The sequence below is a fragment of the Triplophysa rosa genome, linkage group LG4 (assembly GCF_024868665.1).
Source record: "Triplophysa rosa linkage group LG4, Trosa_1v2, whole genome shotgun sequence".
Taxonomy (NCBI): Eukaryota; Metazoa; Chordata; class Actinopteri; order Cypriniformes; family Nemacheilidae; genus Triplophysa; species Triplophysa rosa.
The window spans coordinates 11008811-11036670 of record NC_079893.1 but is presented as its reverse complement, the minus strand read 5'-3'; the positions used below and the strand labels follow the sequence as shown (position 1 = coordinate 11036670).

Genomic DNA, 27860 nt, shown 5'->3' with positions numbered 1-27860 from the left:
GCAGGTCATGGGTCCTCCAACAGGATAATGACCCAAAACACACAGCTAAAATCACCCAAGAATGGATTAGAACAAAACATTGGACTATTCTGAAGTGGCCTTCTATGAGTCCTGATCTGAATCCTATGGAACATCTATGGAAAGAACTGAATCTCGCAGTCTGGAGAAGGCACCCATCAAACCTGAGACAGCTGGAGCAGTTTGCTCAGGAAGAGTGGGCCAAACTACCTGTTAACAGGTGCAGAAGTCTCATTGAGAGCAACAGAAAACATTTGCTTGCAGTGATTGACTCTAAAGGTTGTGCAACAAAATATTAGGTTTGGAGTCTCATCATTTTTGTCCATGACATTTTTGTTTGTTTTATTATATATATAATAATATACACCCTATATCAATAGGGTGCAGTTAAGCACTGTTGTTTGTTACATGTATAAGTTATATTTTAAAGAATTAAGATTGTTATGCCTTTCTTTTTTCTTTACTGGCCGTTTGTATTATGTCGTGTGACTCGAGCCTTTTGTGTGCTCAGATTTTTTATTATAAATGTAGACGCGCGTCAAACGCACTGAAAGCGGCATTGGTGGTCTGATGGTATGCAAAGACAGACGGCGCGTTTTTAAATGTTAATGGCCCTATAAACACCTTCCACATGTTTATTTTTTATTTCTTCCAATAAGTGGTCGGGACTGTCACGAATGGTGAGGGAACAAGGACACAGTACAGAGGACCCAGACGCAGACAGCGGATAAGGGGTTAACAAGACATTTAATAAAATATAAATACAAAACAAAGTCCCACGTGGGGGCAACAAAACAAAACAGGGGAATCCACAACAGGACAGGACTAAGACTAGATACACCTAACAAGACTAAGATTACATAAACATGAACATAACTACAAATGACTAAACTAGACTAGATTGACACAGAACAGGCACTCACCAGACAAACGACAATGAACCATCACAGGACATTGAAACAAGAGGACTATATAAAGGGGACTAAATCAAGAAGGGCACAGGTGCGGGACATGAACTAATTAACAAGCAATAACGAGATGAAAGGGCGGGAACAGAGACTCCACACCGGAGAGAGGGAGTATATGGAATGCCAAAACTGTCTCTCTCCACATAAAACAAGAGGTTCTATCATGGTTCTGCCACTAGGTCAAGAAAAGCAAGACAAGGTGGGGCAGAACCATGACAGAAGCCCCTCCTTAAGGAACAAACAAGACTAGACAGACTGTGACAAAAAACATTATACAAAACACGACCAAACACGTGATACATAGAAAAAAAAAAATCCAAACAAAGACATGGTGCCGGCACGAAGGCCGGCTGGACAGCACATGGCGCCGGCTGGTAGGCCGGCTGGACAGTACATGGCACCAGCTGGAAGGCCGGCTGGACAATACATGGCACCAACTGGATGGCCGGCTGGACAGTACATGGTGCCGGCTGGAAGGCCGGCTGGACTGGACATGGCGCCGGCTGGAATACCGGCTGGGAGGCCGGCTATCACCGGCTGGGCAGGCCTGGATGTCGACGAGACAGGGGGGGGGGGAATCGGAGGCTGGGCAGCGCTCTCTGGCAGCTGGGCAGCGATCTCCGACAGCTGGGCAGCGCTCTCTGGCAGCTGGGCAGCAAACAACGACAGACACAACAAACAAGACAAGGAGTTGACTTAACAGGCCTGGTAACAGCTGGGACGCCGGCAGGGATCTGTGATGGGAACAGGACACCGGCGGTCTCGACCCTGGAGGGAAACCCGTCAACCTCAACCCTGGAAGGGAGCCCGACGTTCTCGATCCTGGACGGGGTTCCGGCAATCTCGACCCCGGAAGGGAGTCCGGCGGTCCGGACTCTGGAAGGGAGTCTGGCGGCCTCAACCCTGGAAGGGAGTCCGGCGGCTTCGACCCTGGAGGGGAGCCCGGCGGCATCGACCCCTCCCGCTGAGATCCCTCTGTCTGCTGGGTCCGTCGTTGGCTGGTTCATTCTGTCACGAATGGTGAGGGAACAAGGACACAGTACAGAGGACCCAGACGCAGACAGCGGATAAGGGGTTAACAAGACATTTAATAAAATATAAATACAAAACAGAGCATGGGGCAGAACCATGACAGGGACACAATCGACAAAATGTGGTGGGGATATATCCCACCTGTCTCACCCTCAAATTACGCCTATGGAAAGTACTATGAACCAACCATAGACTGTCCAGAATAAACGCGTCAACCAACAAGCAAGTGTCATTATTGGAATAATAGTGCACAACAACAGCCAAGTGACTTGTGATCCGAACCCTCTAGTGCAAGTGTCACAACCAATTGCCTATTATAAATGTGAACGCACGCACACATTACAGAAAATCACTGGCAGTGTGAACCAAAATCGAACGATCCTGCAACACATTTTGCGTGATAATATGACATCCCGAGACAAATCCTGGGACACATTATGCATGAATTTTCCGAGATCTCTGTATGAAATAGGCTTATATCTTCAGACTTTGCTTTTCGGACAAGATGGAGTGCTCCAGAAGCGCAGTACTTCTTAAGCAATATGGGCCAGTTTGACCTAAAGACAGAGAAGGCTGGTACGGTGATTGTGTAATTATATTCTAGAATAAAGACAGACTGTTTAACGTGTTTATTTCATTTCGTTCACGTCAGTATGTTTATTTCATTATTTGATCCGAGATTAAGCAAATAGGCCAACACTTGTGCCGGAACTTCTCGCATTATTAAGGCGATTTAAATTATGTGCAATTCCGCGCCGAAATTGGAGCCTTGAAATCATTATAAAATGTAAAAACATCATTAATAATTACAATTACAATATCAAGGGGAATAATGTAAAAAATATGCTTTTGACATAATCGTGCAGCCCAGCCATATCGCAATTAAACCTATTAATTTATCACAGGAAAAAATAAAAACGACTAAAAGGAAACGAATGTGTTTTTTAATTAGTTCAGCGCTATATCTTAATTAAAAATAAATATTATTATAGTCCTATCTATTTCTGATAGTTCCAGACGCTAATACGCGCACGCATTTAAGTCGTGGCCACAAGATAAGGATGTCCTTCCCTCAACATACTAAGTCGTGGCCACAAGATAAGGATGTCGTTACCTCAACAAGCTGATTTCGTTGCCACAACATAATATCGCGTTCCCGCGAGGTAACATCTCGAGGCCACAACATATTATCACGTTACCACGAGGTAATATCTCATTCCCAAGACAAAACTAAGTGAAACGAGCATGTCCCCTCCCGGTCTCCGTAATTTGAACTGTTTCTCCAGTTTTCATTTTCTGCAAATAAATGCAAAAAGAAACAGGATTTTTATTTGAAATAGTATTGTTAGTGGTTCACAGAATTAAACAAAATGATCGTTTACCTAAACACATACCTACTGTATAAGTAGTTAGTTCAGAAAAACTGAAAATAATTTTAAAATGGTCTCTTATATTTTTCTACAATTTTTTTAATACATACATTATTTATTTGTCCTAACATTACTTTGTTTTACATTTCTCAAATTCCTGAAAAGTGTCCTATTTTGCTTTAGATTTGATTTTACATCTTATTTAGTGGTTCCAGACTTTTAGACTCCACTGCACAATATATATGCATAAATGAGTTTTCATGAAATATTCACTCTGTAGTTCTAAATTTATGAGACACTTTGACGATCTAGTGCAATTACATTTTCCTGCCCAAGTCATAACAAATTTTCAGTAACATCTGCATTTTCAAATGATAAATGACAAAAGCAGAGTGTTACTGTATGCTAATGCCGTGAACCCAATGCAATCCACATGCAAATGTAGGTGCGTAGCTGTCTCATTCAAGGTCAAATGCGTCAACACCCATCATTTCTGATTAACACTGATTGGTGGATTGGCTGTCTTGTCAATTAACTTTAATGTTTATGTCAATATGACTTGAAAGATTGAATCGGTTACCCCTCTACTGTAAACCCTAGTTTACCCGCTTCTCATTGATGGGGAAATCCATAGGACTAGCAAAATTGTTCTCCGTGTCCATTTTTACATTTGAACAAACGCCATAGAACAGATATTGAGTCTTTGAAAATATTCGTTTTGTATACATTTGTTGAGATTAGGTATCTTTTAGAAAAAACATTTTATCATCCCTTTCATTACACTGGAAGAATTTCCATCAGAACATTGTTTCTTGTCACGATTCACAGCTTAAATATGGCGTTCAAATCCCCATACCGAAATTCCCCACTGAACTGACAGCTCATTTAGACAGCTAGAGCAATTGACACACAAATGATTCCCCAGCACACACATGTGCGGCCCCTTTCACACACAGGCATGTCCCATAAGCCCTGATGTGTGGTGATGCCAGCTCAGAGACAGGGGCAAGAGCTCTCTTCTGTTCAGCCTGTGAATGCTAATCCAGGCCTTACATTCTGGTTGCATGAACACTTTCTGAAGATCACTAGGTGTGAATAGAGGCCACACGGTTTTTTGAATATGTTTCATACTTCAGTGATCACGTATGCATGGAAATATCTTCTCATAAAATGAAAAAACATAAGACAATGTTTATAGACTAGTGAGAGAAACAGCTACAAAAACCTTCCTCCACACTGAGATCTCAAATCTCATTCATGTCAGATATACTGTAGGACGCGAAGACAGGATGTGCCATGTTTGATCTAACTGATGCAGACTAGGTCTGAACTGGATCATCAACAAGAAGGCCCTTGTTATTGTGTTTATTTTTTTTAGCAAGCTTTGTAAAAACATTTATTTGAGAGCAGACATCAATTTATCTTGCTTACTGTATCCAAAATAAAAACTTGTAGGGTTTAATGTTGATTTAGGTCTACTTATAAATGTCTCCCAGCATCACTAAATTCTCCAAATGATTCCTGTTTTATTGGAAGAACTATGGATGATTTACAGTAAGTGGCAAAATAGTAGATTGTTTATAAGCTGAAGACTGTGTAGGCTGTTACCAAGGGTTTAAGTATGCATATCAAGTTTGCATAGATTTATTGTGCTTTAAAAGGCAGGCTGGATTCGGAAGTGGGTGGTGTTGGTGTTTAATGCATTTCTTTCTCTTAATTGCTCAGATCAGATTAAACTCAGCACCATCTGTCATGCAACAGAACTACAGATATAGACTTTTTATCCCTGTTCTTTTTCATACCTAGGAAGATTTAAATTGTATGTAATTTCTGTCATAATACCATTGAAAGGGACCATCTTAACACTTTTGATAGTGAAGCCCATATCATGCAACAAAAAGAAAGAGTGCACCTAAAAATAAAAGTTTTCATGATTTAATAACCCTCATGTTGTTTATGCTAATATTTGTTAGCATGCCCTTTCGCTAATATCATGCTACTAATTTGTGGCACACAAAAGGGGATATGTTGTGGGAAATAGTCCATACACCTTTACGCTTGCGTGGTTCAAAGCTTATACTAAAGTCTTTGGAACCAATCAAATTTTTTGGAACCAATCAAATCAAACCTAGGGGGCAGTCGTGGCCTAATGGTTAGAGAGTCGGACTCGTGACCAGAAGGTTGCCGGTTGGATTCTCAGGGCCGGCGGGTAGCGACTGAGGTGCCCTTGATCAAGGCACCTTACCACTACTTGCTCCCCGGGCGCTGCAGTGATAGCTGCCCACTGCTCCGGGTGTACGTGTGTTCACGACTTGCTGTGCGTGTGTTCACTACTCTCTGGATGGGTTAAATGCAGAGGTCACATTTCGGGTATGAGTCACCATACCTGACAATTAGGTCACTTTCACTTCACTTTCATTTTGTCATTTGCCGATCATGTACAGCTCTTAAATTATATTTGCATTTATTGTAATAGTAATATTTTTATTGAGTTAAAGACTTTCTGTAGTATGGTATCAGTCAAGGAGGGTGAGGTCAGAAATCTTAAAATAAGTGGACCTTTATGGAATAGGTTGACTTTAGGGTTGGGCGATGTCGTTGGACGACCAAATTGGCATCGGCCGATGTCTACAGTGAAACATTGTGATGGACGATGACATCATTTTGTTCTTTAAACGAGCTGCGGCGTTATGAAGTGAGGTGCGTGTAGGCACAAGCTGTGCAGAGACACGTCTTCTTCATACAGCGTGAGCTGGGCAGTTATAAATTCAGACTTGTGTCATCTGTACAGCGTGAGCTTTGCAGGCATAAACTCAGGCACGTCTTCTTTTTACAATGCGAGCTGCGCAGTTATAAAGCCAGACGCGCCTAATCTGTACAGCGCAAGCTTATATGCCCCTTTAGCCTTGTTCATATTTGTTTACAACGCGATTTTCAACACATCAGCGAGAGTCACATGACAAAAGTGAAACAATTGTTGGAATCATGATGCTGGCTCAACATCGTGATGTCTGTCAGACGATGGCATCGTCTATCGACCCAACCCTAGGTGACTTGTATTTTATGTAAATCCTATACTTTCATCCTGAATACTGTAAAGTATACACCTTTGCTAAGTGAATAGCATAGTGCAAACCACAACATTTTGATTAATAGTGACATTATACATACTTAAATGCCTCTTCTTCTGTCATTTTGCAATGACTTGAGCCTTTAGCCAGGAGGTTGTGTTATCAGATGGTTACCAACGATCCTGAAGTGTTTTGACCACTAACCATAACACTCTCCTGTTGGCAGGTCAGCAGTGGTGGCCAGCCACTACTCACTTCCTCCTTGCTGCCAGCTCAACCCCTCCCTCCTGCTCCAAATCCAGCAAGAAGCTCTCTTTGCTGCCTCCCCAGTCTTCGCACTGCCTTCTTTCTCTCAGTCCCCCTCAGTCCAATATCTGTCATCAGCTTCCAGGCTGATTGGAACCCCTGCATCCCACACCGACTGGATACAACCATGTCTGCCTGCCTTTGTCCCTGCAGTCCCGCACCAGATCTTTATAGCGTTCAATATAGCTGTATAGCTTTATTTCTTTCAAATGCCTCCTCGTACCCCTCTTCCCATGGCACTGTAAGCCCCATTAGGATTATCTTCTTTCCTTCTGTGGAGAACAGGACTGCGTCGGGTCTTATATTTATTAACACAACTGGACTGTATTACATTGAGCAAAATTAGCTTATTATGTACTGTACGTACATGATGTGGCAGCCCGAGGTGGTAAGCTTTCCCAGCTGAGTTTCCCAAGGTTTCTTTCACATCTACTCAACATCTCGGCTTTTTAAGGTCATATTCTTTCTAAAACTGATTTAGAACCACATGCACAATATTGTAAAACCGCTTTTGAATTGAGTTGGGAAGAGTAGTGGGAACCATTTAAATTGATCATAGGCTAACAAGGTTTAAAACCGAAACACTTTTCTGAAACTATCCAAGGTGTATTTCTTCTTATGTTAGTTCCTCAGGAATCATCCTGCCGACTACGCCAAAAATCTTAGATCCACTGACTACACTAAAAATGTTAGATCCTAAGATACTCCACTCATTAGGTCAAAATTACATTTAATGTACCATGAACTAACATGAATAATTGTATTGACATTAAATAACCTTAACAAGGATTAATGAATGCTGAAAAAAGCTCACTGTTAGAACTTGTTAGTTAATGCATTTATTATAGTTAGCAAATATAACCTTATTGTAAAGTGTTACCAATAATACTAATCTCAGTTTGTCTTTCTTTCAGTTTGCTCCCAGTTTTCCAGAGGAGTGTATGCTATTTTCGGCTTCTACGACAAGAAGTCAGTGAACACCATCACGTCATTCTGCGAGACGCTGCACGTGTCCTTCATCACGCCCAGTTTTCCAGCCGATGGGCTCAACCAGTTTGTTCTCCAGATGAGACCTGATATCAAAGGTCCTCTCATCAGCCTTGTGGAGTATTACAAGTGGGAGAAGTTTGCCTATCTGTACGACAGCGACAGAGGTAAACACGCGTTCTCTCTCTCTGATAAATGTACGCATTCTTTATCTTCTTTTTCTGAGGCAAGGCGTCTCTCACAGACACACACTTACACACATACTGTACACTAGAGAATTCAATCAATAATCCTATTACTTTGTGGTGAAAAGCCTTTTGGAGGAAAAGCATGTGGGTTGGGAGTGTTTGTAGATAAGCACATTCACAGTCACCTCTCTCTCTCTCTCTATCTCTCTCTGTCTCTCTGCATGTTTTATTTATACCTGTTAAACGTTGACTTGCCATGGAGAAATGGGCAATGGTATTAACCTCCTCAGTGGTTCTGCTGTGTAACACCCCTTGCTTAATATAGTGTTTTGTCTATTTAGTGTTAAACAATGTTATGTCAAATAACCTTAACAGTAAGCTATACTGAGTGCTAAACAAGTTATGATTTCTTCGAAATACATTAGTATAACAGGCACATACATACTGTAGATTATTACAGATAATGTTCAGGGTTGTCATGGATGTCTTGGCCTGTGTCCCAAAACAGATTTAGTTGGGGTGTTTGAAAAATTGCCTGTCTATAAATTAGACTCTGTTGACCGTTTGCTCGAGGAAACAGCTTAGGAGGATACAGTTTAAAAAAGCTACAATATTATGTCTATAATTCATATTTAAGGCATGCCGTTAATTAGTTTTTTACAAAATATTGATTTATTCATTGACACTCTTATTTGCAGTTCAGCATTGGGGACATACATTAAATGCTATATTCCATATATCACTCAGAATTGCATTTAATTGAACATACTGTATAGAAAAAGTTGATAATTTATAAAGTCGAACACATTCTTTAAAGGGACATTTCAGATATACTTAATATCCTTTTTGTCGTATTAAAGGGACAGGTCACCCCAAAAATAAACATCAATTTACTCACCCTTGAGTTGTTCCAAATCTGTATAAATGTCTTTGTTCTGATGAACACAGAGAAAGATATTTGGAAGACTGCTTGTAACCAAGCGTGGCCACTTTTGACTACCATAGTAGGAACTGAACAGAATTTTCATTTTTGGGTGATAACACAATCACGTCAACTGTCCAAAAACATGGTGACAGAGACATTGTACAGGAATTGTCTATCAAACTATTCTTAACCCATACTTTTATCATTCGCTGTATTTCTGTGACTACACTGACCAAACGCTTTCACCATTGAGGGTCTAGCACCATGTGCATCTATGGTTTGAGGCAAAGAAAGAGATCTCTCCCCCAAGACCTAGATATGAAATCAACCGAGAGAGGGAGAGAATGTGAGTGGGGAGCTTAAGAGAAGTAGAGTATGAAAGAGCAAATGACCAGGAGAATGCAGAAATGAAGAGAGAGACAGAGAAATGATAAATGAAGGAGAAAAAGTGCCCCAAGGGTCTTTCTGGTACAATAAAAACTCTGGAGATCAAGGTCTCGGAGTGTAATTCGAAGAGGTGGTTGATTAAAGTAGAGCAATCATTAAAACAGAGAAGCAGCTGTAATGGAGACCGAATCTAATTTAAAAAGACACAGTGAAGCAAGCTGACATGGCGTAACAATTACATTTTGGAGCTGTCATTGAAGATTCTGTAAGTGATTAATTTTTGGAAAGTTAAGCACGTCTCTAGTATTTGACAGATTTTACTGAACTAGGTATGCTTAGAAATTCTACATTATGAGCAAGTCTATAAATGTTGATGAGAATTATGTTGTGACTAAAGAAAACTAAAACAAATAGCTATGTTACATTTTAGTGTAAACTTTTAAATAAGGACACATGGCAACTTTTTGATAAAAAAGTACACCACATACAGAAGCGAAAATTGCTTACACTTTCAAATCCTGGTGAGAGTGATGAAATCCTCTCTCTCTCTCTCTCTCTCTCTCTCTCTCTCTCTCTCTCTCTCTCTCTCTCTCTCTCTCTCTCTGTCTCGCTCTCTCTCTCTCTCTCTCTCTCTCTCTCTCTCTCTCTCTCTCTCTCTCTCTCTCTCTCTCTCTCTCTCTCTCTCTCTCTCTCTCTCTCTCGCCCTCTCTCCCTCACTCTCTCTCTTTGTAGGTCTCTCTACCCTGCAGGCAGTTCTGGATACAGCAGCAGAGAGGAAATGGCAGGTAACAGCCATAAATGTTGGGAACTTGAAAGATGAGTGGAAAGACGAGGCATATCGCTCCCTTTTTCAAGACCTCGAGAACAAGAAAGAGAGGAGAGTGATTTTAGACTGTGAACAGGACAAAGTCAAGGACATTATGGAACAGGTAAATGGCATGCTGAAATGACACATGCACACATATGTAGGCACACTTGTGAGGTCAGGATTGTATTAAAAGAATTACGCACTGCGTATACCCTTGACATTTATTACGTGCCACTTTAATTAAATTGGTTTAATGAAACACATTTTTTACCCGCTGTCGCCCTAGGTCATTACGATTGGTCGACACGTGAAAGGATATCATTACATCATTGCCAATTTCGTAAGTTGTTTAATAATTGTGTCATTTTCTACTTACCAGCTTCCTATGCCATTAGGCAATTATTAAAATTAATTTTGTTAGATGTTAACCTGCTTTTTTGTGTATGTCAGGGCTTTGTGGATGGGGATTTGTCCAAGATTCAGTACGGGGGTGCGAATGTATCTGGATTTCAAATTGTGGATTTTGATGACCCGCTTGTTGCTAAATTTGACCAGCGCTGGGAGGCGCTTGAGGAGAAGGAGTATCCTGGAGCTGACAACAGAATCAGGGTGAGAAAGAGCAAATATCTTCAACAGAAATGCAGCTATATATGCCTAGTATGCATACATATCAATGTATGCATACAGTATATATAATTATATAAAGCAGTTTATATAAGAATAAAATTGTTCTTCTCTTTATTCTTACGTAAGAAATATAAAGTACATTAATATTTTTTTACCTTGCAGTACACTTCCGCTCTCACATATGATGCTGTGCAAGTAATGACAGAGGCCTTCCGCTTTCTGCATAAACAAAGAATTGACATCAGTCGCCGTGGCAACAACGGAGACTGTCTGGCCAATCCTGCGGTACCGTGGGCACAGGGGGTGGAGATAGAGCGTGCTCTCAAACAGGTCTGCTCTGGCAACACGTTATTAATACCTTTTGTCTATGTGTGATAACTTTGAAGCATTTCACATTTGTGTCTCGGCATGTTGCATGTGTGCGCTTGTATCTGTTTAGGTGCGTGTGGATGGATTGACAGGAAATATTCAGTTCGATCAGTACGGCAGGAGGGTGAATTACACAGTCAATGTCATGGAGCTGAAACATAGTGGCCCTGTGAAGGTAACACACTTACGATCAGACCAGTTGATCAAATTAATTGCTTTATGATGCTTTTGGTTTCTTAATCCTATAGTAACAACCATGTTTAAGTGAACTTTCCATCAATGTGTCTCTCTGGGCAATTCCAGCGTTATGGATGTGACATTTTCAGTCAAAACTTAAAATATAAGTTCTCAGAGAATCTATTTATCACCAATATATTGAATCACCTGTTTATATTTGACTAAACCCCTGATGATAGAGTCTAGACAACAGAAAAATGCCAGTCTATGCGCAGGTTTTCTGTTTTAAAAGAGAGAAAAATGTATGCGTTATGGATATGACAAAAAAGACACACATTTTTGGGAGACAACATACTTTGTACGATTTCTTTGAATTAAATTATACAAACTAGAAGCATTAATACCCAACAGGGGTGAATAGTCAAAGATTCGATGCTTCGATAGGAGGAGCCTGATTCGACTACCAATCTCATAGTTGAATCTTCGCAGAGGTGTTATGCAATGGGGATCATGCAGTTTTGGTTATATGGGCAGTGGCGTACCAGACGGGCATACACTGCGCTGCTAAAAATATGATGTATGATGTAAAGAAATGGGACATTTTTACATACTTAAATGCCTCTTCTTCATGGGACATGGGTACCGAAACCCCCGGCGCATATGAGCCCGAGGTCTGGCTATATGACCCAGCGCAGGATCGCGTCTGTCTGTGTCTTCTGTGCTGTGAGACCGGTAAAGAGAAGCAGCTCGTTCCACACGCACCCACAGATGACTCGCAAATGAATGTATACACCGTTTCCAAACATTTGTCACTTACTGAATGTTTGGGGAAATAAATATGAATTAACACTTTGTCTGTAAATGCATATAGTTCGTTACTTAGACTGAACTTTGCGCTGCATGAAAAAATAATGAAGTAATATACCCAAAATCACCACATATAGCAAGCAGTAGCGGTGTTAACCACTACGCAAACCAGGCAAATGCGTAGGGCCCCGCATGCTTGGGGGCCCCCTAGTCGCCACAAGCGGATAAGTCATTTGATGATTGCGATCGGCAAGTGTGCGACCGGACGCACCTAATAACAGACAGGTCTGTCTCGGTTGATAAACCAATCAAAACTTTTAAAGCTAGGGCGTGGGTAACCCACGCTTTGACGCTCAGCCAGAGGTGCAATCGTCCGAAACAACATTCTTTATGTGAAGTCCTTCAAATAAAGTAAGTCATGCTGGAGAAAAGTTTAGGCTGCAATGGAGTAAAGTGACACAGCGGAATGTCAACATGTGATTTTTAAAGCATCTTACAATCACTGCTGACTGATATTGTGAATTAAATTTAGCTGTTATTAGATGCATCTGCGAATTAAGTAAGTCATGCTGGTGAATGTAAGTAAGTCATGCTGGAGAAAAGTTTAGGCTGCAATGGAGTAAAGTGACACAGCGGAATGTCAACATGTGATTTTTAAAGCATCTTACAATCACTGCTGACTGATATTGTGAATTAAATTTAGCTGTTATTAGATGCATCTGCGAAAATTATATGATAATGAGATGCTGGCTCCATATAGTGTTAAAAGCAAACTGCATGGTATATGTTTCATTGACAAATGAATCATGACAGACAAAAAGATGATTTGAGACCAATGCCTTGAACTCTGGTTTCCCTGGAAACAGACAGGTTGCTTGTATGATCAGTTCAAATACCATCTAGCAATGAATCTGTTTACATTTGCCCATTTCTAAAGCACATCAATAACTTGTAGATTTGTGTTTTGGTTGAGATTATATGAAACTGTTGTAATTGCCTAGTTTAAGTCAGTCTTTAGTAAGTTAGATCACAGCATCTATCTTATGTTTTTTATGGAGGAAAATATATTTGATACACTTAAATATGTCTTAAAAAGTCTTAAATATTTTCAGCAATTTAATTTTTATAAGTGGAATGTGAGTTCACCATAGTCTAGAAAGCAAGCACTGAAATCTTGAGGGTTCTTTAATCAAATTAATTTCTATAATATTTACTTGATTTGTGTTCATGCTATTTAGTTTAAATTATTATTGATAACTCAAATTATATTACATTTGAAATTATCAAAATTTGAACTGCGCATATCAAATATTAGATTCCAAAACAAAGAATGTTTATTCTTCTACCAAACTGTAAATAATTTTGTGTGCTGTTATGCGGTTCAAAGTAAAATAAATCCAGATTATTTATGTCTCACTAATGACATATACTCAATATTACTGTTGTGCAATTCAAAGAAAAAATGTTAGTATGCATGTGTGGGGGGCCTCAGGTCTTGACTTTGCTTAGGGCCCCCAAAATGGTAAACACGCCCCTGATAGGAAGCACGGCACAGACTTTTTGAACTTGTCATTCTCTGCACTGAAAGCAAGTGTGCGTGTCAGGAGGCCGGAGAAAGAGTGCGCAGGAAAAAAGGTGAAAGGGACTTTTTGACTGTTTAAATGGTAAGATGCTTTATTGCATTCCTACCTTACATTCAGTAACTTTATTGGTAGTTCATTGGTAATGATCGTGCTGTATTCCAGTTTGTAAAAAATAATTCATTATTATCAAGTAGTTTTAAAAATTGTTTTGAGGCGAGATCTGGTCTAGTATGACACAGCATTGTTACGTGATGTTTAAGGAAAATGTCGATTAATTTTACTTTTTGTGGCTTGTGTTTTGAATATATCTTCCCCTGCATTTTCAGACATTTTACCTAAACACATTTATTTTGCACATTGCGACTTGAATCCGGCTTATTTCGTTTTTTATTTTTATTTATTATGAAGGTATATTCTGTTCTAAACAAATTCTGTAAATGAATGTTTGATTGTTTCTTTGTGCATCAGTGTTGCGCTGCACTTTGCGCTGTATAACCACCTGGTGTCGTCCCCACGTGCAGCGTGTGATTCGACTATAAGTCCACCAGAGGTGGACGAAGTACACAACTTCCTTACTTGAGTGAAAGTACGGATACTACTGGTCAAATATTACTCCACTACAAGTAAAAGTTGTAAAGACAGATTCTTACTTAAGTAAAAGTACAGAAGTACGTGCTTTTAAAAGTACTCAAGTATTAAAAGTAAATTTCCTTTATGTCAGTTGTGCATTGTTTTATTGTCGTATACCTTATGCCTCTGAAGCAACCTACTGAATACACAGAGTAGCTCACAGTATCAGTTGTATTAAAGGAGTAGTTCACTTCAAAATTTGCCCCCATTGACTTTCCATAGTCGTTTTTATTCCTACTATGGAAAGTCAATGGGGGCAAATTTTGCAGTGAGCGACTCCTTTAAGAGCTTTATATGTTTAGCACAGATATAATCCTGTATGATCATTTAGCCTAATTATCCTCATTAGCCCCCTAGGCCTATATGTATTTATGAGCAGTGTTCTTTTATTTTGTATATTCCCTTTACCAGTTTTAGCAGCAACTTACCAGTAAGTAGTAAGATTCTTGTAAATAGTTAAGTGTAGAAGCCATGTGTTTGTTGGATTTATTACCATAATTTAACTACAAACATAAACTATAGCTAGTATAATAATGAATATAATGAAACTATGGTATTTTTAGTTGCTGTGGTTTTACTAAAGATTATTAATTGGAGTATGGTTACTATATATAGAAAATGGTAAATTTGTGGATACTGTGGTTTTACTGCAAATACCATCCCTGCTGAAAAAAACAATGAATAATTGAATTTGAATTAGATTTTTTAAATTAAATTCCTCTTTGTAGTGTGTTTGGGGTTTTATTCCAATAGGATTTACCATCCCATCAATAGAATCCATCACATACAAGTAGACAACAAGTATCCATAGTACAATTCCCATTAAATCCACTACATTTTATGTTGCATTTTGGGCAGGGTTCCATTGTTTTTATTTCAACAGGAATACTTCAACTATAGTTACTTTAGTAAAACATCATTCATTTTCCAAATCGCTTTAAATGATATAGCAGCAGATCAGAAGTTAACACGCATGCGTAGCTGAAGGTGTATGTGATGCTTATTTACCGTTTAGCCGTTATGCCGATCATTTTCATGACAATGTTTCTACGATCTTTGACTGATCGTAACCCACAGATGATTACGCCACACTTTAACATGTGCCTCTATTTGCCTTTTTAGAGCGCTATCAATGGTGTAGCTGCGCCGTCGTTTACATTAGTTTAGCGGGAAAGATCCCAGAGTTGCCAGATTTGCGTTAAAAAAAATCTGCCAAATGGCCATTCAAAGCTTGCCGGAAAACCGCGAGCATAGGAAAACTGAAATACTTGGCAACAGTAAAAGGTCGTGGCAGTTCGCAAGCCAGATAAATTGCGCACGCAGGAAACCCCGCTGCTTAGAAACCATTTTCTACTTTTGGACCTTTTTATAAATGTAGTGGAGTAAAAAGTATGATATTTGTCTTTCAAATGTAGTGAAGTTAAAGTACAAGTACTCCGAAAAAAATAATACTCAAGTAAAGTTCAGATATTAAAAAAGTGTACTTAAGTACAGTACTCAGGTAAATTTACTTCGTTACTGTCCACCACTGAAGTCCACTATAGGCAAGACGTGACAATTCTGATTCGACTATGTAAATCCTTAGTCGAAGACACCCCTAATACCCACCAACTGGAGAAAAGATGGGTCTTTATAGAACATTTTCATGTGCCCATTTATGACGGTTATGGATGTGCCAATTCACTTACCTGACTGTGGAAAACTGCTTTAAAAACACAAAAAATGTTCTTAAAAAACTGTAAGAGAGACTTTACATGTGTATTTAAACCACCAAATGTTGACATCTGACCTATGAGTATGGTGAAAACCTTTGGTAAAAACTTGACATTTGCATGCAATGCCACTCTACAAAAGTACATTTTCTATGTCACGAGTGTGGACATTTTCCTAGATTGGTTACTGGAATGAGGTGGACAAAATGGCAGTCACAAAATCTGACCTTTTCCCCAACGACACCATGGGAATGGAGAATAAAACTGTTGTTGTGACAACAATCTTGGTAAGACTTTTTATATCATCATGTGTGCTATTCGAGATCAAGATAAAACTTTTGTGTAATTTTACTTTTGTGAATACTGTATGTGGATATATTTCCATGCACTATGCATGCTTGCTTATTGTAGGAGGCACCGTACGTAATGTTGAAAAAAAATTCAGAGTTATTCACCGACAATGAACGTTATGAGGGATACTGTGTGGACCTGGCCGCTGAGATTGCAAAGCATTGTGGGTTTAAGTACCAGCTGAGGATTGTGGCAGATGGGAAATATGGTGCACGTGATGCAGAGACCAAGATCTGGAATGGCATGGTTGGGGAGCTGGTGTATGGGGTGAGACACACTCTCGCAGGGATTTGTAAAGGACTAACCCTCACACTTACTAATATTATATAAGTTGTGTGTGTGTTATTTATTAATTTCAATTTTCACTGTTGACAGAAAGCAGACATCGCTGTTGCTCCTTTAACCATCACTTTGGTCCGAGAGGAGGTGATCGACTTCTCCAAACCTTTCATGAGTCTGGGCATATCCATTATGATCAAGAAACCGCAGAAATCCAAACCAGGCGTCTTCTCTTTCCTGGACCCGTTGGCCTACGAGATCTGGATGTGCATTGTATTCGCCTACATTGGAGTTAGCGTTGTGCTTTTCCTTGTTAGCCGCTTCAGCCCTTACGAGTGGCACACTGAGGAGTTTGAGGATGGGCAGCTGGGCCCTAGCGAATCAACAAACGAATTTGGCATCTTTAATAGTCTGTGGTTTTCTCTGGGCGCTTTTATGCAGCAGGGATGCGATATTTCGCCAAGGTTGGTGCGCGTGGTGGATGCTAATGCTAGCTGGCTAGCGTGTGGGTTGTGTTTTCGGCTTTGTGCATTGACAGTTTTCCCACCGTTACCGGTGTTTGTATGTTCACAATCCTGCAGTTCTTGCTTCGACTACTTCCATGTAGTTTTCCCCAGTATTTTGTGTCCAGTGGGAAAGAAGAGAGAGCCTAACACTGGGTTAGGAATGTTTGATGGAAGTTGTGATTTAAACTTCAGTTGAACATTTCTTATGTGAACATGTATTCACCTGGTTGGGAACAGTAAGGTGCACAAGGTCGCCGTTTTCTGCCCTCTTGGAGTGGTACCGTGTTTCGGCTGCATATTCCCCAATTTAAGGTTCTAATACATCACCAATGGGGTCTTTCCTCGCTCTCTCTCTCTCTCTCTCTCTCTCTCTCTCTCTCTCTCTCTCTCCTCTCTGCGTCTCTCTCTCTCCCGCTCTTCCTCTCTCTCTCTCTCCCTCTCTCTCTCTCTCTCTCTCTCTCCCTTTCTTTAAGCATAAGATACTGGTTTTGTTAGTGGAGTGAGTGTGTTGTTGAACGTGTCTGCTGTGTGTAGGTCTCTATCTGGCCGTATAGTTGGTGGTGTTTGGTGGTTTTTCACCCTCATCATCATCTCTTCTTACACGGCTAACCTGGCTGCCTTCCTCACTGTGGAGAGGATGGTTTCACCTATTGAGAGTGCGGAAGATCTGGCCAAACAGACTGAGATTGCTTACGGGACACTGGATGCAGGCTCCACCAAAGAGTTCTTTAGGGTAAGTCACTAAAAATATTTTGGCTAAAGATGGACACACAGCATTTGTGCTTTCTGCATTAACAGACAAATTGCTTGAAACATGAAAACACTTATAAATTAATTCACCACAAATTTCCTGGAAACGTGGTACCACAAACTTGTTTGGGACAATGTGTTAGTGTCTTGAAGGGCTTCAAAAGTGAAGTGTGTCATTTTTGTTACAGGTGCTGTAAGCATTTAAAAGAAACAAAAAAAAGAAAGCAGGAAATGCCCCTATAACCTGACAATAGAGATATCTAAGATATAAAGATATTATGATAAATCACACTAATTGTGTCTGTGTCTAAATTTTGTGAACTGTATTACAAAAAAGGGCTGTAGTCTGGGTTTTTATAACCAATTTTATCTCTGTCTTCATTTCGCTCAGAGATCTAAGATTGCTCTCTTTGACAAGATGTGGCAGTACATGAAGAGTGCGGAGCCTTCTGTATTTGTCAAAAACACGGTGGAAGGCGTCCTGCGTGTCCGAAAGTCCAAAGGCAAATACGCTTACCTTCTGGAGTCCACCATGAACGAGTACATCGAGCAGCGCAAGCCATGTGACACCATGAAGGTTGGAGGGAACCTTGACTCTAAAGGCTACGGCATCGCTACACCCAAGGGATCTGCTTTAAGGTGGGTGGAGTAGTATAACAATATGGCCCATGTTGTTATAGTATCCCACCTACCCTGATGTAGGCCGGGGGTCCCTCTTTAAAATGAGGTAAACTAGGTAAAAGCAGCAGCGAGTGTAGGGAACAACGGTAACCTACGCAACGCAGGCAAAAAAAAACAGTGTAGGGTGTTACCAAGGAAACTGCAGAGATGGTGAGGTCTTTAGAAATCCTAGCTGACAGCTGACAAGCAGGTTGCCTAGCAACCATGCTCTGTGAAAAAGATGGCATAGAAGATGTAGTTGGTTTGCAAAATTCTTTAAATACCAGTAAGACTTTAACTGAAAGTCAGTTACTACTAGAGCTGGGCTATATAGCAAAATCTTTAAATTCTCAATCTTGTAACTATATATTTTTTGCTCTGAAGAGTGAAGATGCAAAACCAGTTATTTTTTTACCAGTAATCATATTTTAAACCAAACTATAGCCAAGTACATTCAAAATGTTTACTGCAAGATAAAAATACACCAAAAAACTGTTTTTTGATTTTTGATTTTAGATTTGTCAGTGGTTTGCAGTTTTTCACTATGAACACAAGTGATATTTATTTATTATCATTAATACGCAGCATAATGCATATTAATACACTTTTTACCAAATAAAATGTCTATGGATGACTATAAATGACTCTAAAGACATTTATGCTATTAAAAATTAAATGACAGAACATTTAAAGTCCCAGTGAAATAAAAAATTACAATTCCTATTTTTTCTTGAAATACTGCAGCGTTTATTGTAAATAGCTTATCAGTAAGGGTGATTGTCTTTTTAAAATCCATGTGCCCTCATAATCTTCCGTTAAAATCTGAAAATGCATCTAGTGACTATCCATCTCGAATGACGTAAGTTAGACGGCTTGGGCGGAGCATCCGTTAACTCCTCCCCTCCAACCGTCAGTCTACTACCAGTAATATTTCAAAATGCAACGGCTGTTTTTATACATCCAATCAATTCTCTGTATAAAAAGCAAGCCACGCCCACTATTTTTCTCAGTTGAAATTCTGTTTCGCTCGGAAATGCGTCAGAATACAGAAGTAAAAACGATCGCAACTGGTTCACGGGGACTGTGAATGTGCAAGGAACTAGTCTGTAAACTGTAAAACTAAGCAATAACCAAGATGCTAAGTTGTAATTTTGTTTGCCATCATTGTAAACATATGGTATATTTTAGATATAACCCAGCTCTAGTGACCACCATTCTTAAAGATTCTTAACATGAGAGAATTGAGATCATAGAAAGAGTCAGTTTATGTGTTTTTTCTTCTTCGGGAATTAGCTGTTCTATTTACTGAGCTCAGTAAATAATTGAAGAGAAGGTTTCAGATGGGCTTTTTCTAAAATTCTAATTCAAGTTCGAGAATCTGAAGCCTTTTTTTCACATGTTTGATGTGCTGATAGTCACCTGCCATGTGTTCAATAAGGCATATAATGGCAAACCATTAAATTTTGTTACTTCGTGAATAGATCTGTTTGCTTTTCTATCTAAAACAATGCTTAATGTAGCAGTGCAAAACGAAGAGCACTTTACACTTTTCATAAAACAGCTCATATATACAAATTTGTCATGTTTGCCATCAGTATTTGTTTTATTGAATGCATGTCTGTTTTAAATGACTGAAGCGATGCTTTCTTGCAACCAGACTGTGTTGTAATGAAAAAGCTGTTTAATGATAATAAGTAATTACTCAATGCATGCGATTGGGCACTTGGAGTTTGAATGATCACCATATGCATTACAGAATGTTGAAGCAAATGTTTCCAAGGCTGACAACCTTGTAACTTGACAATGAATGCAGACGATGCACTGTTTGAACAATGCATGCTGTCTTTCTTGAACCTTCTAACCAGATATGTCCGCTTCAATGCTTAAATTGATATGAAGACCTGTACTTGCGATTGTGTAATCATTGATATTATTGCTGATCTTCCTCTGTTCTAGCCTCCTGCCTCAAGAGTTTGTTTAAAAAAGAACTCTTAAAGCTCGGCCACCTCGTAGTTTAGCGGGTTGTTATTTTGATTGGTTGATTGATTGATGGATTGTGTCTCTCCAATGTTCCATTTATTCTATGCGACTTGTGGGGGGCGTGGCCCATTGCAGCCCCGCCCCTCCATGCTGTCTGACAAATATGTTTTATCGTTTGTTTAAGAAACGCGGTAAACCTTGCAGTGCTAAAACTGAACGAGCAGGGGCTTCTGGATAAATTGAAAAACAAATGGTGGTACGACAAAGGAGAGTGCGGCAGCGGAGGCGGGGAGTCAAAGGTCAGACCCGTGCTCGGGACTTATGGGTTAAAAATGAAATGAGAAATGTGAACGAGTGGGAAGCACTTGCATTCGTCCCAGCCGAAAGCTACATAACCTATGAACGAAATAGACAATTAGAAAACATTTTTACAATGCACTGCAAGAGCTTTCTTCTGCCGATATTTATCCAAACCACATACAAAACATTTCCAGAGGTGCGAGGCTTGTAGGCACGCGCTGCGTTTGCTTCCCGCTCGCGGCGATGAGTCTGTGCACATCTGGCACGGCAAAGCCGCGTTTGCTGTCTGCCAAATGGAGCGCAGACCTCCGATCGCCACCACGCTCAGGGCTGAAACATTACCAGCGCTGCTTGCGAGTGCAAATGTTACTGACAATAACATAAAATAACATTGGTAATGTTATTTATGTTATTTCCCATACGCGAAGAACGCCAGTAAACCTTGCAGTATTGAAACTCAGTGAGCAAGGCATCTTAGACAAGCTGAAAAACAAATGGTGGTACGATAAGGGAGAATGTGGAGCCAAGGACTCTGGAAGTAAGGTCAGTCACTGCAGGGAGTGTTTGCATGGATGTGTGTGCGCGTGTCTGATCCAAACACTGACAGGGATAGAATGTGCTTGTGTGTGTGTGCGTGTGCGTGTGTGTGCGTGCGTGCGTGTGTGTGTGTGTGAAACCCGTGCGGTCCAAACCCAAGCATCAGCAGACTGGGAGTGAATGAGAAATACGTTTGTGAGAGAAAGGGAGAGGGTGTGCGAAAAAATTAATTTAGCACATGGTGACATGTGCGTGTGTGAAAGCAAGTCCCCTACACAGATAAACCTCGCATGATTCAGAACCTGACCTGTTTATACAATCAGTGATGCCTATAGTATGCAGTAATGTGATATCAGTAATGCATGCAAGACATATATAGCAAACATAATAAATAATAATAATACTGTATATACAGTACACACACAAGTGCTTATTTGATCCACAGTTCATTCATACTCAAACATACATACACTTACCTGTGTAGGCTTAGAATATCCTTGTGCTCCCTTTCTATATGTATTTGTGCTTATTGACAACTTGTCCTGTCCTTTTATTTCATTTTCCAATCGTTTATGCTCTCTTTCTCTCTCCCTTATTTCTGCTTTCTCTCCCTCTCTTTCCCATGCGGTCTGTCCTTCTCCCTCACCAATGCTGTAAATGTTGTTTGTATATTTGACTTTTTCTTAAGCTGTCATTTATTACAGTTCTGTAGGTGGCGTCTTTTTTTCTTTGTTACGTGCACATGTTGCACTGCATTTTACCTCTGTCCTAACTGTTGCATCTGTTTAGCCCTCTGTGTATTGTGTGTGATTTACTGATACACAGTTACATGTACACACATATCTAGCTTTACTCTTTTCAGTACTGTTTGTGATGTTTTTTAGATATTTGCAATTATTAGAGTTACATTTAAACTTGTAATTTATCTAATAAACATAATAATGTGAAGTTTGAAGTTCTGTCATCCCTTTCTCTCTTACCTTTGACCTTCTACCTTCAACCCCCTGCAGGAGAAGACTAGCGCCCTCAGCCTGAGTAATGTTGCGGGGGTCTTCTACATACTGGTGGGCGGTCTCGGGCTGGCCATGCTGGTCGCTCTGGTGGAGTTCTGCTACAAGTCTCGCGCAGAGGCCAAGCGCATGAAGGTTGCCAAGACTCAGGCTCTAAATCCCTCCTCTTCCTCGCAGAATTCTCAGAATTTTGCTACTTATAAGGAAGGGTACAACGTATATGGGCTGGAGAGTGTTAAGATCTAGTGGGGTAGGAATGGCAGAGATGTTTGTTTTTGTCATTTTTTAATTGTGAGCCAAACGCATCATCGCCACTCCACGATTCCTTAGGCCTCATGCTGACATGCATTTGATTTTAAAGGGGTCATAGCATATTTTTTATGATGACCATAATTATATCATTTCAGAATGTTTCCACCCTTTCTCTGACAGTTTTTTGTTCTCGTTAAAATTTATCAACCATGATTTGCTAACATCAGATGTCTGGTTCAATATACTGTAGTTGGTGCTGTTCCATCTCATTCTGTTTTGGAGTTGTCTGGTCTACGTTTATACGTATATATCTACTGCTGCGGAAAATTTTCATTTCAAATCAGCATTTCTAGATGTACGATCTCTTAATTTTTTCCCGCGGCTATACATTTACATAATTTAATTTAGTAGATACTATGTGTCGATATATAGTATATTAAAATTGTAGATTTTCTCTTCTTCTGTACCAAGTTGCTAAACATCGTTTATGTGAAAAAATAATAGGAGCAACATTTAAATAATGTCAGATGGAAAATTATAAAACACTGTTTAGTTTCAGGTTATAGTATTTCTGGACTAGGGCAAAAAAAATTGTTTTTGAGTTCTTATTAGGGTTGGGATGATATATCGTGTAATTTTTATGTTCAGTTTCTCAATGGATTACGGTTAAACAACGCCACATCCGAAAGCCAGAGGGCGCTCTCGAGTAGGCGTCCGGGTGGTGGAGAATTTCTCGTGAGATTCGGACGTGCGTATACTAATGTTGCGTCCGAATCTCACAAGAAATTCTCCACCACCTGGATATTTCTCGCCTACTGTTTTATGAATACTGAAGGATCTGACATACTATTCGTTCACCTACTACTTTTTGCCTACTATATAGCAAGGAAGTATGCCATTTCGAACGCAGCTGTAGTGATTTTAGATCGAGCAGTACTTCCTACTGATCAAAGAGCCGTAGTTCACGGAAGAGCAGTGCATAAAACAGAATCGAAGCCTTTGCGATTTCAGAATCGACATAGACAGGTATAATTAGTGTGAATCGCGATATATATCGTCACAGGCCTAGTTCTTATTGTACGTAAGTAAATTATTTACACTATTACACTTATTTCAAAAGATTAAGGAAATTTATACTTTTATGATATGACACCTTTAAAATACTGAGCAGTTTGTGACATCACAGTTTTGGTAAACTGCATATATACATACCTGGTGTTATCAGGATCGAAGATTAGCAACAAGACAAAAGAATGAACAAAAGATGAAGGTACAATGTACGGATGAAAAATAGGCAGAAACTAAAATAAACAGAAAAGGTGGATGGTTCCTAGAAGAATAAAATTGTTTTACCTCATTTCATTCAGATGAAGTGATATCATTCTCTCGTCTGCATTTTCCGTTTGCTTAACATCGTTGATGCTTGTGTTTGTTTGTGAATTGGCTTCACCGCTTGCTTTTGACATAAAGAGCCGCCATCTTACTCGATGAGACACCCATTAGCATTCTCATTCTCCTCCCCATCTGCTGTTCATGAAACGTACAGTTTATATACAGTAGGTGTTATATGTAGTAGACATACATCTGTATTTCAGGTAAGACACTCTGTGTAACATTAATGAATGTGTCTGTGTTTTCTTTTTCCCTGTGTGTATGTGTGCATCTGGACTTGGATCAATGTCTTTTTATATATTCTGTTTGTGTGGGCGTGTGTTTGGGAACAGATGAAGTTCACAGATGCCATGCGCAGTAAGGCCAGGTTGTCTATAACGGGCAGTACAGGGGAGAACGGACGAGTGCTGACTCCAGACTTCTCTAAAGCCGTCCACGCTGTGCCGTACCTGAGACCTGGCATGGCAATGCCTCTGAGTGTGAGCAAGCTGTCCTGAGTGCCTTACACACACACACACACACACACACACACACACACACAGCAAGCATGCTATACCTCCACTTTCATACACATCCACACGTGTACATATTCTTACACATCTACACACACAGACACAATACACAATACAGTATATATAAATATACATAATGATACTTCATATACAGTGTATCTCATTGACATACCATCTACACACAGGATGACAGATCTATACGTGCAGTTGAAATATTTATGCATTGACACAGTGCATTCATATTTTGACCAACTTTCATGCGTAGAACAAACATTTGCATACACGTTAACATGCTGATAGGAGCACACATATAAAAAGGTACACAGGCACATCGCTGTGTGTACATATGCAGACGCAGATATCCACATTCCATGTTTCTTGTTGTATATGTTTTACCCCTACTTTTTTAAAACTTTTTTTTTTGCATTTTTATGTTCTGGTTTTGAAGGGACATGCACACTACAACGTAATACAAACACATAATATTACCCAATTTCACTCAATAACAAACAAGCAGACACACTCATTGCTTCAGTTTTCACCGACTTCACATTGTAAGTGATGATCGCAATGCTGCACAGAGGATCAACGTTACACATTGAAAATAATTCCTGTGGGAGGACCTCCACACCATAACAACGTGTTTTTGGAATCTCTGATTCTAAAGAACTCAAGCACACTTGAAACATCCGCATCAAATGTGATTTTGTTTACTCAACATGACGATATATAAAAAAAATGTTGGACTAGAATTATTTCTTGTTATATGAGCTATGTAATATAAATGATGTATATAATTATACTTTCGTTAATTTGATGTTAACGTTACTATTAAAATGCTTGATCAAAAGAAAAAAAGAAATGATTTAAGTAGCTTTGTTTTGTTTTCACTGGTTTGGTCTGTTGAAATGTGATGTTTGGGTCTTCTTTTGGATCACTGTGTTTTGATCCTGTTTTCTTCTTGCCAATGGACAATGCAAGTAGTAGTTTTATAATTCTATCCTTTATTTTAAAAAAGTTAAAGATATTTAACTTTCTGCATTTTACAATTTAGATGGTATATTGAAAGTGTAATATTGATTGAGATGGACTTTACATGATTATATATACAGTATAATACCAGAAAATGCCAAATATTGATATCTGCCAAAATATGTCGAGGCATTTTAGATGCGTTTGTTTATATTGTGGGTCTGTATGGGGAAGTGTAAAGACTGAATAACAGCTCCCTATATTTAAGGGTTTGTTATTTATCTCATTTGTTTTGCTTCTTTTTTTCTTTTAATATCAAACACATTGTACTTTAAATGAGGTGCACTACAATATGCAGTTTTAACCGTGAAACGCATGTCAACCTTTAGTTATCTTTGTTTTTATAAAAGCGATGAGTATATCACTAATATTAGTTAACTAGGACTTTTATTTACGTAGTCCAGTTATGACCTAAAGACTAAGAAACGGAGACGATTATTACAGATAGATATATTGATAAAGTATATGCCGATCACCCTTTTCTATGCCATGCTGTGTAGCTGAAATATTGTTCATTAGTTTTATATGTATATGTATTCTACATGTAAATAGGATCCATTCATGTGTATACCTTAAATCTTGGATGAAACACCAGTACACAGAGACGCACACAAGAGGATTCCTCACATTGTACATTTGGGAACATATTCAAGTTTTCAGTGCAAAACTTGAGCGTATTACCAAGCTGACTCTCGCATAAACGGACTCATCGCAAGCATCAGTACAGTTGGAAAGTCTGCCGTGGGATGAGGTGAAGGACATTTTTCTAAATGGAATGTGAACCGATTGCTTTATTTTTTGGAAATTTTTGAAATAAATAGAGACTGAGAATCCTCTAATATTGTTTTTCTCTTTCATGGCATATGCACATACAAACTCACAACTTTCATACACATGAGCTGCAGCTGTAACTTCATCTTGAAAGGTTTTACAGTTTAAGTGGATCTTTGCAGCAATGCTACAGGAGAACCATTTATTGTTTTAATATTGGGCTGGGCTATGATTAAACTTCATGATAAAAAGAGTTTGTGTGCTTCAAACAGCTCTCAAAGACAAACAGATACTGCCCTGTTCATTCTGTACTAGAAACACAAGCATTGTGCTTTCAAATACTCATAACTAAGCTACTGTACATTTACTATGTGTCTATTTGTCTGATGCACGGGTGATTTTTTTGGGTGGAGTGGGGTAGGAGGGTGTATGTGTGTTGCAATGTTCAGGTGATGCTACGCCTTCAATTTAGGACACAGTAGAGACAAAAAGCAAATCTTTAAGGCAAAGTTCCCAGGCAAACAGACTGATGCAGCAGCTGCTGCTCAGCAGTTGAATTGTCACTTGCTGTGCCTAGTTCCTCATAAGCATCGTCCTCATCCAATAGGAATTCTGGTGTTTTTCTCTAGCCAAACATAGCAGTGTCCTCTTTATCACTCAGCCAATTATCACTCAGCATCAGATCAATTAGCAAAAAACATTCAGTTATCAGCTGTAATAATGATGGCATTCATTGTTACACATTTAACATGCGTTTTGGCACCTTAGTGAAAAATGTTATTAGTTTGTTGTTAAACAGTATTTACAAACAATGAATAAATGATCCAATGTGATCCAACATATTGACAAAATTCACATGTAGATAAGCAAAATGGATTAACACATTTTATGATATCATTCTGCACTTTAGCTTCTCCTCAATTTTTTTCTGACTGATCAAAAACTAGTGTGCCTCCCCTCTATTAAATTGGCTATTAAAGGGCAGGAGCCACTTAAAGAAACACTTTGTAGTTTTTCAACCTTAAAATAATGTCTCTAAAATTATTTCAGTGATAGAACAACTCTTAACCGTCGATTTCTATTGCTGCTAACTGAGCAGCCTCAGCGGCTACAACCACACTCGTTAAGTTCTGTGTTCGGGTCGGTACACACAGCCCCGCCCATCCCCTGCCTGCAGAAGAGTGTGACAAGGTTTCCAAATGACATTTCTGCATTTGCTGGTTCCATCAGCTTTGTAAACAAATTCACGTGTATTGCGCTGCCCATGGGGAAGCTTATACAGCGACGTTATTTACGACACTGGTAACAGACAATTGCCCTTATCAACCACATTGGGGAGCTGTGAACAAAGGTTCTATAGTGTTGCTGTAATATGTCCCGCCTTCATTTCCTGAGGAAATTAGAGCAGTGCATGGAACAAAGCACTTCAAAGCAAGGTATTTCAGTTGGTTCTTTTGCATGTTTATTTACATGTGTTTTAAGAGTGTTGCCTGGTTAAATTTGACATAATTTTTTATATTTTTCTTCTCTTCCCAAATTATTTATTTTTTAATTATTTGTATG

General features: G+C 39.4%; 1 protein-coding gene across 6 annotated transcripts in view; it reads left to right on the top strand.

Moving 5' to 3' along the window:
* gria2a (glutamate receptor, ionotropic, AMPA 2a) overlaps positions 1-26365 on the top strand; it is a 32447-nt gene extending 6082 nt beyond the window's left edge. Inside the window, exons 3-16 of one of the 6 annotated variants that reach the window (XR_008962746.1) lie at positions 7680-7919; positions 9985-10181; positions 10347-10400; positions 10511-10669; positions 10850-11017; positions 11127-11231; positions 16145-16252; positions 16377-16583; positions 16692-17059; positions 17636-17834; positions 18243-18490; positions 20676-20790; positions 21220-21334; positions 22339-22452. Coding sequence is in view for 5 of the 6 variants with exons in the window: in XM_057330818.1 (XP_057186801.1) it covers positions 7680-7919; positions 9985-10181; positions 10347-10400; positions 10511-10669; positions 10850-11017; positions 11127-11231; positions 16145-16252; positions 16377-16583; positions 16692-17059; positions 17636-17834; positions 18243-18490; positions 20676-20790; positions 22339-22554; positions 24321-24479 (2543 nt within the window). In the remaining variant the exon portion in view is untranslated. Of the gene's footprint in view, positions 1-7679; positions 7920-9984; positions 10182-10346; positions 10401-10510; positions 10670-10849; positions 11018-11126; positions 11232-16144; positions 16253-16376; positions 16584-16691; positions 17060-17635; positions 17835-18242; positions 18491-20675; positions 20791-21219; positions 21335-22338; positions 22589-24314 lie in introns of those variants that run through there. The other 5 variants (XM_057330814.1, XM_057330813.1, XM_057330818.1 and 2 more) reach the window with 5 other exon arrangements.
* The last annotated feature ends 1495 nt before the right edge of the window (positions 26366-27860 follow it).